The sequence below is a fragment of the Callionymus lyra genome, chromosome 2 (assembly GCF_982586985.1).
Source record: "Callionymus lyra chromosome 2, fCalLyr1.hap1.1, whole genome shotgun sequence".
Lineage (NCBI taxonomy): Eukaryota > Metazoa > Chordata > Actinopteri > Syngnathiformes > Callionymidae > Callionymus > Callionymus lyra.
The window spans coordinates 39,031,204-39,045,544 of record NC_141819.1 but is presented as its reverse complement, the minus strand read 5'-3'; the positions used below and the strand labels follow the sequence as shown (position 1 = coordinate 39,045,544).

The 14,341-nt window shown below is 39.1% G+C and overlaps 2 protein-coding genes across 4 annotated transcripts; both read left to right on the top strand.

Moving 5' to 3' along the window:
* The first annotated feature begins 4,000 nt into the window (after window positions 1-4,000).
* Window positions 4,001-7,464, top strand: serpinb1 (serpin peptidase inhibitor, clade B (ovalbumin), member 1). 3 transcript variants are annotated; one of them, XM_087785109.1, is made up of 7 exons: window positions 4,001-4,139; window positions 4,281-4,473; window positions 5,319-5,456; window positions 5,518-5,635; window positions 5,699-5,841; window positions 5,904-6,062; window positions 7,012-7,464. In XM_087785109.1, the coding sequence occupies exons 2-7, from the start codon at window positions 4,306-4,308 to the stop codon at window positions 7,417-7,419; spliced, it is 1,134 nt and encodes a 377-aa protein (XP_087641235.1). In that variant the 5' UTR covers window positions 4,001-4,139; window positions 4,281-4,305; the 3' UTR covers window positions 7,420-7,464. The 3 variants fall into 3 exon arrangements, with proteins under 3 accessions (XP_087641235.1, XP_087641234.1, XP_087641233.1); XM_087785108.1 differs by having other exon boundaries at window positions 4,045-4,139; window positions 4,256-4,473; XM_087785107.1 differs by lacking the exon at window positions 4,001-4,139 and having other exon boundaries at window positions 4,189-4,473.
* Window positions 7,465-9,003: 1,539 nt separating this feature from the next.
* Window positions 9,004-14,190, top strand: LOC148086936 (GDP-L-fucose synthase-like). The gene is made up of 10 exons (XM_087785117.1): window positions 9,004-9,225; window positions 9,622-9,767; window positions 9,827-9,941; window positions 10,932-11,060; window positions 11,119-11,192; window positions 11,260-11,393; window positions 12,103-12,234; window positions 12,291-12,370; window positions 12,589-12,688; window positions 13,891-14,190. The coding sequence occupies exons 2-10, from the start codon at window positions 9,640-9,642 to the stop codon at window positions 13,944-13,946; spliced, it is 948 nt and encodes a 315-aa protein (XP_087641243.1). The 5' UTR covers window positions 9,004-9,225; window positions 9,622-9,639; the 3' UTR covers window positions 13,947-14,190.
* Window positions 14,191-14,341: the final 151 nt, after the last annotated feature.

The window sequence follows — 14,341 nt, the reverse complement described above, 5'->3', positions numbered from 1 at the left end:
TGAGGAGAGTGATCATTTTAATACAGTTGAGGAGAGTGATCATTTTAATACAGTTGAGGAGAGTGATTATTTTAATACAGTTAAGGAGAGTGATCATTTTAATAGAGTTGAGGAGAGTGATCATTTAAATATAGTTGAGGAGAGTGATCATTTTAATATAGTTGAGGAGAGTGATCATTTTAATACAGTTGAGGAGAGTGATCATTTTAATATAGATGAGGAGAGTGATCATTTTAATATAGTTGAGGAGAGTGATCATTTTAATACAGTTGAGGAGAGTGATCATTTTAATACAGTTGAGGAGAGTGATCATTTTAATATAGATGAGGAGAGTGATCATTTTAATATAGTTGAGGAGAGTGATCATTTTAATATAGTTGAGGAGAGTGATCATTTTAATATAGTTGAGGAGAGTGATCATTTTAATACAGTTGAGGAGAGTGATCATTTTAATACAGTTAAGGAGAGTGATCATTTTAATACAGTTGAGGAGAGTGATCATTTTAATACAGTTAAGGAGAGTGATCATTTTAATATAGTTGAGGAGAGTGATCATTTTAATATAGTTGAGGAGAGTGATCATTTTAATATAGTTGAGGAGAGTGATCATTTTAATACAGTTAAGGAGAGTGATCATTTTAATATAGTTGAGGAGAGTGATCATTTTAATACAGTTGAGGAGAGTGATCATTTTAATACAGTTGAGGAGAGTGATCATTTTAATATAGTTGAGGAGAGTGATCATTTTAATATAGTTGAGGAGAGTGATCATTTTAATATAGTTGAGGAGAGTGATCATTTTAATACAGTTGAGGAGAGTGATCATTTTAATACAGTTGAGGAGAGTGATCATTTTAATACAGTTAAGGAGAGTGATCATTTTAATACAGTTGAGGAGAGTGATCATTTTAATATAGTTGAGGAGAGTGATCATTTTAATACAGTTAAGGAGAGTGATTATTTTAATATAGTTGAGGAGAGTGATCATTTTAATACAGTTGAGGAGAGTGATCATTTTAATACAGTTGAGGAGAGTGATCATTTTAATATAGTTGAGGAGAGTGATCATTTTAATACAGTTAAGGAGAGTGATTATTTTAATATAGTTGAGGAGAGTGATCATTTTAATACAGTTGAGGAGAGTGATCATTTTAATATAGTTGAGGAGAGTGATCATTTTAATACAGTTAAGGAGAGTGATCATTTTAATATAGTTGAGGAGAGTGATCATTTTAATACAGTTAAGGAGAGTGATCATTTTAATATAGTTGAGGAGAGTGATCATTTTAATACAGTTGAGGAGAGTGATCATTTTAATACAGTTAAGGAGAGTGATCATTTTTATACAGTTGAGGAGAGTGATCATTTTAATACAGTTGAGGAGAGTGATCATTTTAATACAGTTAAGGAGAGTGATCATTTAAATATAGTTGAGGAGAGTGATCATTTTAATACAGTTGAGGAGAGTGATCATTTTAATATAGATGAGGAGAGTGATCATTTTAATACAGTTGAGGAGAGTGATCATTTTAATACAGTTGAGGAGAGTGATCATTTTTATACAGTTGAGGAGAGTGATCATTTTAATACAGTTGAGGAGAGTGATCATTTTAATACAGTTGAGGAGAGTGATCATTTTAATACAGTTGAGGAGAGTGATTATTTTAATACAGTTGAGGAGAGTGATCATTTTAATACAGTTGAGGAGAGTGATCATTTTAATATAGTTGAGGAGAGTGATCATTTTAATACAGTTAAGGAGAGTGATCATTTTAATACAGTTGAGGAGAGTGATTATTTTAATATAGTTGAGGAGAGTGATCATTTTAATACAGTTGAGGAGAGTGATCATTTTAATACAGTTGAGGAGAGTGATCATTTTAATACAGTTGAGGAGAGTGATTATTTTAATACAGTTGAGGAGAGTGATCATTTTAATACAGTTGAGGAGAGTGATCATTTTAATATAGTTGAGGAGAGTGATCATTTTAATACAGTTAAGGAGAGTGATCATTTTAATACAGTTGAGGAGAGTGATTATTTTAATATAGTTGAGGAGAGTGATCATTTTAATACAGTTAAGAGAGTGATTATTTTAATATAGTTGAGGAGAGTGATCATTTTAATACAGTTAAGGAGAGTGATTATTTTAATATAGTTGAGGAGAGTGATCATTTTAATACAGTTAAGGAGAGTGATTATTTTAATAGAGTTGAGGAGAGTGATCATTTTAATATAGTTGAGGAGAGTGATCATTTTAATACAGTTGAGGAGAGTGATCATTTTAATACAGTTAAGGAGAGTGATCATTTTAATATAGTTGAGGAGAGTGATCATTTTAATACAGTTGAGGAGAGTGATCATTTTTATACAGTTAAGGAGAGTGATCATTTTAATAGAGTTGAGGAGAGTGATCATTTTAATATAGTTGAGGAGAGTGATCATTTTAATACAGTTAAGGAGAGTGATCATTTTAATATAGTTGAGGAGAGTGATCATTTTAATACAGTTGAGGAGAGTGATCATTTTAATACAGTTGAGGAGAGTGATCATTTTAATACAGTTGAGGAGAGTGATCATTTTAATACAGTTGAGGAGAGTGATCATTTTTATACAGTTGAGGAGAGTTATCATTTTAATACAGTTGAGGAGAGTGATCATTTTAATACAGTTGAGGAGAGTGATCATTTTAATATAGTTGAGGAGAGTGATCATTTTAATACAGTTGAGGAGAGTGATCATTTTAATATAGTTGAGGAGAGTGATCATTTTAATACAGTTGAGGAGAGTGATCATTTTAATATAGTTGAGGAGAGTGATCATTTTTATACAGTTGAGGAGAGTGATCATTTTAATATAGTTGAGGAGAGTGATCATTTTAATACAGTTGAGGAGAGTGATCATTTTTATACAGTTGAGGAGAGTTATCATTTTAATACAGTTGAGGAGAGTGATCATTTTAATACAGTTGAGGAGAGTGATCATTTGCATACATTCAGGTGAAGAGAGTGGTCATGTGACTACAGGTGAGAAGAATGGTCATGTGACTAAAGTTGAGGAGAGTGATCATTTGAATACAGGTGAGGAGACTGGCCATGTGAATACAGGCTCCTCTTTTAGTCTACCATAACATAATGACCACACTGACCAAACAGATCTAGTCGACCTGGATCGTGACATCTGGACAGTACAGGAGAAGAAGAGCTGAAGATGATGGAGTCTATAAAGCTCCATATAAATATGTTAAGATATGTTGGTGGTTACATGAGTCCACCTCTATATTTGCTGTCATATAGTTTTACCTCCACATATGTCTAGACACGTGTAGGGACAACTTGAGACCACACGCGTTATAGAGCATCGGTATAAGGAGAGAGTGAAGCCTCTGTCCTTCATGATAATGGTCATGAACTCACCTGCTGACATCACACACCTCTCTTGTTCTCACACAACACTCCGTCCTTCATCCTCCTGTCATGTAAGACACGCCCAAACAACACAAAGATACAACTCAGGTCGGGTCAGAGTGAGGTGTGAATGCTGTTGTGTTTACCATATCCTACTGGTTACCATGGCAACACTGTAGTCTGTATAACATGTTATCTTCTGAAAGAGGGACACGTTGAAGTAAGAGCTTCAGAAACTTTTTCGAATGTCCTCCAGTTCTTGGTTAGACAGACTTCATTCTCTGCCCAAGGACCTCCTCCTAGTCCAACACCTTGGAGTAGAAGATATAACTCGTGGTTCAAATAAAATAATTATAACTTAACACTATTGTATCTTTTTATTATCTATTTATACTGTATTCAATGATGTTGGAAGTTTAATCACTAAAATGAAAATCAATATGTATTTCAAGAGAGAGTGCGAGTGTGTTCATGTGTGTGTGAGAATGCTTTCATGTGGGTGTACGAGTTTACGTGTTTGTGTATGTGTGTATGTCCAAGTGTATTGATGTGTGTGCGTGGGCGTGTGTGTGTGTGTGTGTGTGTGTGTGTGTGTGTGTGTGTGTGTGAGTGATTCATTCTCGCTCAGTCAGCGTTCCTCCCCCCGGAACAGACATGTTTGTATAAATGAACTTGTGAACTGCAGAATGTTCTGCTGCTGAGATTCTCGCTCCAACTGCTGCCACCACCCAGGTAACACACACTGAAACACACTTTCACCCACAAACATTGTGTTCAGACGGATTGTTGATCTCCAGTTGTAGAGTGTTCAGTGTTAAACCAGGAAGTGTCGGTCTGTTTTGTTCAAGTTTGGAACCGAATGTTTCTCGTCAGGAGTCTCTTTATCCTCGTAAGCATCATGGACTCCGTCAGCTGCTCCAACAACACCTTTTGTCTGGACCTCTTCCGGGCTCTGAGCGGGACCAAGCCGTCAGAGAACATCTTCATCTCCCCGATCAGCATCAGCTCTGCCATGGCAATGGTCTACCTGGGAGCTCGGGGGGAAACGGCGACCCAGATGGCTCAGGTACCAAGATGTTTAGATAGAAGATATTCCTTGATGCTCCCCACAGTGAGGACATTTAATGTGTTCGTGAACAGGGATTAGTATAATAGTCCATAACTCTGAAACAGCTGCTGAAGACCACATCCTTCCTCTCTGTCCCCACTGAGCCTTCCTACCTCGACAATTCTAGTTTCTGTCCTCTCCAGTCCAGAACGTCTGATCTTGCGGACACAGAATTCTGAAGATTCAGAGAACTTGGACCAGTATAAGTTTTGCTCTGGACCAGTCCAGATGTCCCGTTTCGTCTCAGAGCTGGCAGAGTACGCATTGAATTCCAAGCTCATATGGGTGTGCCGTCGGTGAGCTCCTGGACTTTGTCCTCTAAAGAAACTGGTTGCGGTTGTAATAACACTGAACGTTCATTGTTGAAGCTCCATAAATCAGATTTATCAGTTGTGTAACTAGCTGTCACATTCACACAAGACTGATAACCCAACTAATCTGTCTGGGTGGAGTCACATGACCACATGAGTCACTAGTCCCAGCTAAACGGGGAGAGAGGAGAGACCAAACCTTGCACATGATTAACACAATGGCAACGTTTTAACGGTTTGGAGTCTCTGATAGTGTTGCTTCATAATTTCTGGAGGATATAGAAATAACTAGATGTGTTCACCATGACTGAGACTCCACCATTATTGTGACTCTCCAAAAATGACTTGTTGGTCAGTGACTTTCTAGCATCTGCTGCCTGAAGAAGAACAATCCTGCGAGCCACTTATTGGTCCATTTTCGTGTGCCTATGTCTACTCAAATTCCTCTGTATTTTAAATTCAAGAACTTGTGTGTGTGTATGCTCCCTCCAGGCCATGTCGTTCAGCTCAGTGCAGGACGTCCATGCTGCCTTCCAGACCATCAACAGCGAGATCAACTGTGCGTCCTCCTCCTACACCCTCAAACTGGCAAACCGACTGTTTGGAGAACAAACGTTCAACTTTCTCCCTGTGAGTTTTTCTTCAGTCGTTCAGCTTTGCACCAGTCCGATCCTGACCGGTCTGTCTGCAGGAGTTTCTGGACAACACCCAGAAGTTCTACAAGGCTGACCTGAAGTCTGTGGACTTCATGGGGAACCCGGACCAGTGCCGGGGGGAAATTAACAGCTGGGTGGAGCAGCAGACCGAGAGTGAGACCAACAAATCTTGACAAACAAATGGCCGATTTTGACGGGATTGTCTATCCCTTTCAGATAAGATCAAGGACCTCCTGCAGCCTGGTTCCATCACCCCGATGACCCGCCTAGCCCTGGTTAATGCTCTCTACTTCAAGGGGGACTGGATGTCCAGCTTTAAAACCTCTGACACCAAAGAGATGCCGTTCAAGACCAACAAGGTGGACCACGTTCAATTATCCCGATACTCAGTCCTCGCTAAGTGTGATATTTTGTGGTCCAGAACGGAACCAAGCCGGTCCAGATGATGTACCAGATGAAGAAGTTGCCGTACAATTACATCCCAGAATTGGACCTGCAGATCCTGGAACTGCCGTACAAAGAACAAGAGCTCAGCATGTTTGTGTTGCTGCCGGAAAATTCCCCCGAAGCGCTGCAAAAGGTATGAGGTCGCACCAGGTCACAAGAAATGAGGAGGTTGTTATGTATTGCATGTCTTGCAAGCAGATTCTTAATGACATATCAATTGTTTAGAACCTAATTTTGTCAGAAATCTGCAGTATGACTTATGTATTAATTCTGTTTGTACAGACTGACCTCAGAGCAATTTTATTTGATTCAAGGAAATCTTTCAAAATGTTGGTAAAGTATGAAGCCGCACTGTGAGTCTCGGCGGGTCTCCATAGTATTATTTCACAAGGCTACATAGGTGTCCATAGAATTACTTCGCGAGGCTCTGTAGTTTTACTGGGCAAGGTTCCGTAGTATTTCTCAGCGAAGCTTAGTGGTATAACTCCGCGAGCGTCCATAGTAATATTCCATCAGTGACTGTGGTATAGTTCCGAGGGGCCATGGTATTAGGCTGTGAGGCTCTGCAGTATTACTCTGCAATCATCCCGGTTATTACTTCATTCACACTTGAACGGTTTTTTGGTGGTATTACTCCACGATGGTCCGTAGTATAACTCTGTGAGGCTCTGTAATATTAATACACAAGGGTCCATAGAATTACTTCAGGAGGGTCCCTGATATTGCTCTGTGAGTTAGTAGTATTACTCTGCCAGGCTGCTTATGGTCCGGGGAATACAGTAATAAAAGTGAGACCGGGTAACGGGTTAGCTGCGATATGATGAGGGACCACTTTAGTTCTTTATTAATGGTGTCTTAGCTGAGGTCATCCAGGTCAAGGACAAAGTATCTCTCAGCGAAGTCGCCGCAACTGAAATACATAAATATATAATAATATATAAATAGACAAATATTCTTTTTAAAATTGAAAACGTCTCTAACTAGTCTCTGAGATGCAAGTGGTGATATAGGCCTCTAAGTTAGCACCGGTTGGCGGAACCATCTTGCATGAAGACTAAACTTACTCTGTTGTTCCTCTGCAGCTGGAGGAAGCTTTGACCCCAGAGAAGCTGGAGGAGTGGACATCTAAAGACATAATGGACACCAGCGCGGATGTCCACGTTCACCTTCCCAAGTTCAAGCTGGAGGACCAGTATGAGCTGAAGGAGCCTCTGGCTAAACTCGGGATGAGCGATGTGTTCTGTGCGAACACGGCCAATCTCTCTGGCATGAATGATCTTGGTGGACTCTTCCTGTCCACGGTGGTCCACAAGACCTTTGTGGACGTGAACGAGGAAGGCACAGAGGCGGCCGCAGCTACCGCCGGCATCATCAGTTTCTGCATGTTCAGGGAGGAGCACTTTGTTGCCGACCATCCCTTCCTCTTCTTCATCAGGCACAACAAGACCAAGGCAGTCCTCTTCATGGGCCGTTTCTGCTCCCCCCAGTAGGATTTTAATTTCCTGTCAAAATAAAAGCTTTAAGTTGTCCTCAGATATCACTGGTTGAAGATGAACATTTTATCTTCACATTTATTTTGTCTCCTCTTAAGGGTCTTGTTTAGGTGAAGAGAGTGGTCATGTAGGTGCAGGTCATTGACTTGCTTTTGCTCTACACGTGTTCTCTTAGGTGTCCATACCAGAAGCTATGTCATGTTCTTTTCAGATTCATTTATTTTAGTCTACCATATCATCGACCACTGTGAGGAACGATCAGTTCTAGCTGACCTGAAACTTCACAGCGCGACTGAACAGGAGAAGACGAGCTGAAGATCAACATGGCTCTGCATATGAATATGTTAACATATGTTGGTGCTTACGTAAGTCCACCTCTATATTTGCGGTCATATAGTTTTACCTCCACATACGTCTAGACACGTGTAGGGACATCTTGAGACCAGCGTGACGTTGTGCACACACGCTATAGAGCGTCGGTATAAGGAGAGAGTGAAGGGTCTGTCCGTCATGATAATGGTTATGAACTCACCTGCCGACATCACACGTCTCTCTTGTTCTCACACAACACTCAGTCCTTCATTCTTCCTGTCATGTAAGACACGTAGGAACAACACACATGAAGACTCAAGACAGTTAAGAGGGTGGGCAATTACACTTCCTTATTTCCTTGTAGTTTTGACTGTATTAACGTGGCCCTCATGAGGTCACAGTAAAACTACAAAAATGTTCTGTGACAGCTAGAACGTTGATTGAAAAAACAATTTGTCTTATTGATAGCTTAAAGAGAGTCTTTTAGCTTACTTAAATCCTTGTTTGAACATTTTTGTGTGTAAGTTGTTTCCTTTTGAGCTTCTTTTTCTTTTCATTTATTTTAGTCTACTATAATATTAACCACCGTGATGAACGATCAGATCTAGCTGACCTGAAGCTTCCCAGCGGACTGTACAGGAGAAGAAGAACTGAAATATCAACATGGCTCTGCATATGAATATGTTAACATATGTTGGTGCTTACGTAAGTCCACCTCTATATTTGCTGTCATATAGTTTTACCTCCACATATGTCTAGACACATATAGGGACATCTTGAGACCAGCGTGACGTTGTCCACACGTGTTATAGAGCTTCTGTCTGCCTCATGCGTCACAGTATAACAACAACAAAAATGATCTGTGTTAGCGAGAACATTGATCGAAAAAAACTATTTGTCTTATTGATACCTTAAGGATAGTCTTTCAGCTTACTTTTATCATCAAGTTATTTATCAACATTTTTATGTTTATATTAATATATATATTTAAGTATGTTCGTTTTTATTTCCTGTTGAGCTTCTTTCTTCTTCTTCATTTTGTAATTTTTGTTAAACAGTATAGTACAGTGGCCCCTATGGAAATTAAGTTGTAACTAAGCTCCAGTACAGATATTTGAAACGTGTACTTTTAGCTTGTTACCGTCCACAACCCCTATTATGCCGAACCTCATAAAATCATCCCCCAAGTTGATTTTTTTTTTCCAAGATTTTTAACTTTCCTCCTAGTTTTATTTTGAAAGAACAAACCGGAAGCTCTCTTGCACTAGCTCCTCGCTGCCGGGCGCTCTTAAGTTGCCACAAAAACGCTTGGAGATATATAAATTTATTTTACGCAGTCATTATTTAAGATCTTGAACGTTAACTTTGGTGTCTGCGTGGAAAACAAAAGACGCAGCGATCTAGGGAACGTGCGATGCTAAGCTAACAGCTAAAGCTAATGACAGCAGCTGTGAGCAACTTCAGCTAAAGTTAGCAGCAGGACCGAGGCAGGTAAATAAAGCACATTTTACTATTATTTAGTATTTTATTAAACATACCGTGACGTGTGGAACACACTAAATTAAGCTCAAAATCTCTTAAATAGTACATTTTTAAAATCTAAATTGTGAACGATCTCGATCAGTTTATATAGAAACGTACGTGGAGATTATTTATAAATATAGTTTGTGTTTTTATACCCAAGTCCTGTAAAGTCTCCACTGCGTTTATTTTCTCCAAAAAGCAGCTACTGTGGACATTAATCATCATTGTTATCCTCCATTAAGACAATGTACGAATTGGTAATGAATGATATCTTTATATGACTAAAATCGTAATTCTATCGTATTCTTTTTTACTCGTATTTTTTTTTGTATCTACCTGTAATGATGATGTGTTGTGACTCAGGTGGACCTCACACGTGACATGAAGGTCCTGGTGACAGGAGGATCCGGTCTGGTCGGCCGAGCTATCCAGGAGGTGGTTCAACAGGAAGGGGGCGCCAGAGAGGGAGAGCAGTGGATATTCCTCTCTTCCAAGGATGCTGACCTCACGTGAGTGCACCGGTCAGGACTGCGTGTCGTCCAGAATGAGTCAAGTCCGTGATCCGCAGGAACATGGAGGCGACACGAGCGCTCTTCAAGAAACACCGACCCACTCACGTCATCCACCTGGCTGCTATGGTGGGAGGCCTGTTCAAGAACATGAAGTCTAACCTGGACTTCTGGGTGAGCTTAGAGACCTCCACGTGTGGGAAAGTTACATTGACCCAAGGAGTTAAAGTGCATCTTAAAATTAACTTTTATTATTTGAAAAGTTTTTTTTTATCTGACTGATGATCATTCAAGGGGGAAACATTTGTGTGGACTAAGAGTGAAGGCGGCGAAGAAGAGAATGCAGTATATTGGTGCCATCAGAATATTGACTTATTTTTAATAATTGAAAAGTTGAATTTGAATTGAAACTGAGAATTCTTTATTTAATTGTTGTTTTTTTGCATTTAACATATATTTTAAATGATTTAATTCAATAGTTTCTATATTAAAAGGTTCAGTTTGTTTTTATTGAAAAATTTAATTCTATCATTTTTAAGTTGACACCTTATTTTGTTGGTTTTTTTACATTGAATTTTTAAGAAATATTTTTAAAAGCAGTTTTTTTTACACATAGTTTGATATAATAATTCAAAAATAAATTTCTAAGTACAATATTTTTGAATCTTTAGCTTTTAAATTCAATACAAAATGTGTATAAGGGAGCCACCAGACAATACCATAGAGTACACAGCTACCTGATCAAACGGCGATCAATTGACGATGTCGAAGCACACTTTGATGTTAAATTTAAAAGGCTGCGAATTAAAACGTATTTAATTTTGATCTTTTTAAAAATTATTGTAGTTAAAATATAAACTCACTTTTTAGATTTAATATTTCAATGTAATTGACAAATTCAACCTTTCAATTATATTTAAAAATATTTTTGTAAATGCTTAAAACATGTTAAAATAAATTAGTAGAAATGTTAAATTGAACCATTTAATATACTACTAGCACTGATATACTTCCATATAAGAGTGACGGGGGTGAAGAAGAGAGTGCAGCAGAGTGGAGCAGCACTTGTATTCAGACTTTGGCAGAAAGAAAAAGAGCACCTGTGTGTTTTTTCCCAATTGTTGATGGACGGTGGTGAAGGTTCCATGTTTTTTCTTGTTTCAGAGGAACAACCTCCACATCAACGACAACGTGCTCCAGGCAGCTCACGAGGAGGACGTGGTCAAGGTGGTTTCCTGTTTGTCCACCTGCATCTTTCCAGACAAGACCACCTACCCCATCGACGAGACCATGGTGAGTCCCCAGTACTCCACCCATAGACCCTCAACTCTCACCTCCCCCCTCCCCTTAGATCCACAGCGGCCCGCCACACCAGTCCAACTTCGGCTACTCCTACGCCAAGAGGATGATCGACGTCCACAACAGGTGACCAGTCAGTCCTCATGGATCTAAGAGGAGCGTGAAGTTGTGACACACTGTTGTGTTCCTGCAGAGCTCTGTCGCAGCAACACAATCGCTGCTACACATCTGTGATCCCCACGAACGTGTTCGGACCGCACGACAACTTCAGCGTGGAGGACGGACACGTGCTGCCGGGACTCATCCACAAAACCTACATGGCTCACAGTGAGTTTCCTTCGCAAGGCAGCCGAGTCAACTTTCAATAAAATGTTTTGATTTAAGAATTAAATTACGTTCTTAAATTATTGAATTCATTAATTTCTATATTTCTTATTTTAAATATATTTTTTAATTTAATTTAAAACATTTACACATGAAGATTGATATTAATTCCATGTCATCATGTGATTTTCTGCGCGTCAAGTAGTAATATTAGAAGTAGCTTTTAAATCAATTGGATTTTTGTCTGGTGGCTCAACTATACTAATATTGTTATATTGAATTTAAAAGAATAATTAAAAATATTATATTTATGAAAATACATTTTTAAAATTATTGTAAAAAGAAAATCGTACTTTAAGATTTTGAATTTGTTTTTATTAAATTTAATCAATACAAAATAAACATTTGAATATAGAAATATTGAATTCAATTACCAAAGTAAAAATGAGACTAAATAATAATATTGAATTGAAAATATATGAATAAATAAGAAAAAATAAATTGAACCTTTTAAATATAAAAATTATTGAATTAAATTATTCCAAAAATGGCAAAATACTATCTATCGCAAGTATTCAATAAAAACACATTTAAAACATTTAAATGAAAAAAAAATCAGTCAACAAGCATCTCAACTTCAGAGCTGAAAGCAGGTCCAGGTTTTGCTCATCAACCTCCTGGCAGGTCACAATCTGAACCTCCGTCTTTGCAGAGGAGGGGACGCCACTGGTGGTCTGGGGCTCTGGCTCTCCTCGGAGACAGTTCATCTACTCCCTAGACCTGGCCCGGCTCTTCCTCTGGGTTCTCCGGGAGTATCCGGAAGTGGATCCCATCATCCTCTCTGGTGAGTCTTGCTCTGGTCCAGCTCGGCTGCAGGCTGATGTGTTCCTTCGCCTGCAGTTGGAGAAGAAGACGAGGTCTCCATCAGAGAGGCAGCCGAGGCGGTGGTGGAGTCGCTGGACTTCCGAGGCCCGGTGGTTGTATCCTTCAGTGCTGGTGAAACTGGAGCAAGGGTCATGAAAGGTCGCGGACGTCTTTGATTCCGTTGACCACATCTGAGTCATAAGTCCCGGAATATAAAAAGGTCACACATCCGAGTGAGTCACTGACTCGGTCCAGAGTCTCACTTGTTGACCAGGTTTAACCTTCTTGACTCCCACGGCGGGTCCACCATGACCTTCCTTGACCTCCAGCTCAGTTCGACAGCAGCAAAGCCGACGGTCAGTTCAAGAAGACGGCCAGTAACGGCAAGTTGAGGAGCTACAGACCGGACTTCACCTTCACGCCGTTCAGACAAGGTGAGGGACGTAAATGATGTCATCAGACGATAGGGAAGCACATCATCAGTTTGTTGAATGGAGGAGGGTGACCCCTGTGGTGACCCCTTAATGAAAAGAAGATATTGAATGGTTGAAATTCAAATGGAGATACCTTATATTTTTTTATTGAATTGAATTGTTGCTTTTTCATCTTTTTTCAATGATTGAATTGAATAATTTCTATATTGAAAGGTTGATTTAGTTGTTGTTCAATTTAATTTAAAATATTTTCAAAATGAATATTTTTTCTTTTACATGTTATCAATTGTTTTCATTCAAATATTAAACAAAACAATTTCAACCAATGTTGTATTAGTTGAATTAAATTACTCAATAAATATAATTCAATGCTTAAAAAACATTTTGATCACAAAATTCAAAGTTTCCACTTTTCAAATGTCTCTATTCTGATGTCACTGACTTCCGTAGATGATGTCATCACTGATGATGTCACTGACTTCCATAGATGATGTCATCACTGATGATGTCACTGACTTCCATAGATGATGTCATCACTGATGATGTCACTGACTTCCATAGATGATGTCATCACTGATGATGTCACTGACTTCCATAGATTATGTCATCACTGATGATGTCACTGACTTCCATAGATGATGTCATCACTGATGATGTCACTGACTTCCATAGATGATGTCATCACTGATGATGTCACTGACTTCCGTAGATGGTGTCATCACTGATGATGTCACTGACTTCCATAGATGATGTCATCACTGATGATGTCACTGACTTCCATAGATGATGTCATCACTGATGATGTCACTGACTTCCGTAGATGGTGTCATCACTGATGATGTCACTGACTTCCATAGATGATGTCATCACTGATGATGTCACTGACTTCCATAGACGATGTCATCACTGATGATGTCACTGACTTCCGTAGATGATGTCATCACTGATGATGTCACTGACTTCCATAGACGATGTCATCACTGATGATGTCACTGACTTCCATAGACGATGTCATCACTGATGTCACTGACTTCCATAGATGATGTCATCACTGATGATGTCACTGACTTCCATAGACGATGTCATCACTGATGATGTCACTGACTTCCATAGACGATGTCATCACTGATGATGTCACTGACTTCCATAGATGATGTCATCACTGATGATGTCATAGCTCCAAATCTTTCTTTCTCTTCCAGCCTTGAAAGAAACGTGCGACTGGTTCGTGGCGAACTACGACTCGGCTCGAAAGTGAGTCGCACCGACCCAGAACTGTTCAGGTGGACGTGTCAGGAAGTGACGCTGGACTAGTTGGACGGAATGTTGTCGAGGTCTGGTCATGTGATCAGACTCATGTTGCTGAGGTTCTTCGTTACATTCTAACAAACTCGAATCACGTACCCAACTGGTACTTTTGGTAACATGCTATCATGAAGAAGCATACACTTTGTACGAACTGGTGTTTTTTCTTGCAAAATAAAAAAATAATGTATATTTTACATTTTTCTGCTGTAACACTTTATTTTCTGTCAGTATTTTTCAGGGGATAAGTTGTGTTTGCTTGAAATGACCTGCAGCTCTTAGAGTCAGGCGAGTTAACAGAAGATTCTCAGAAAACAATGTTTTTTATGTGTCTTTAAAGTCTCATCA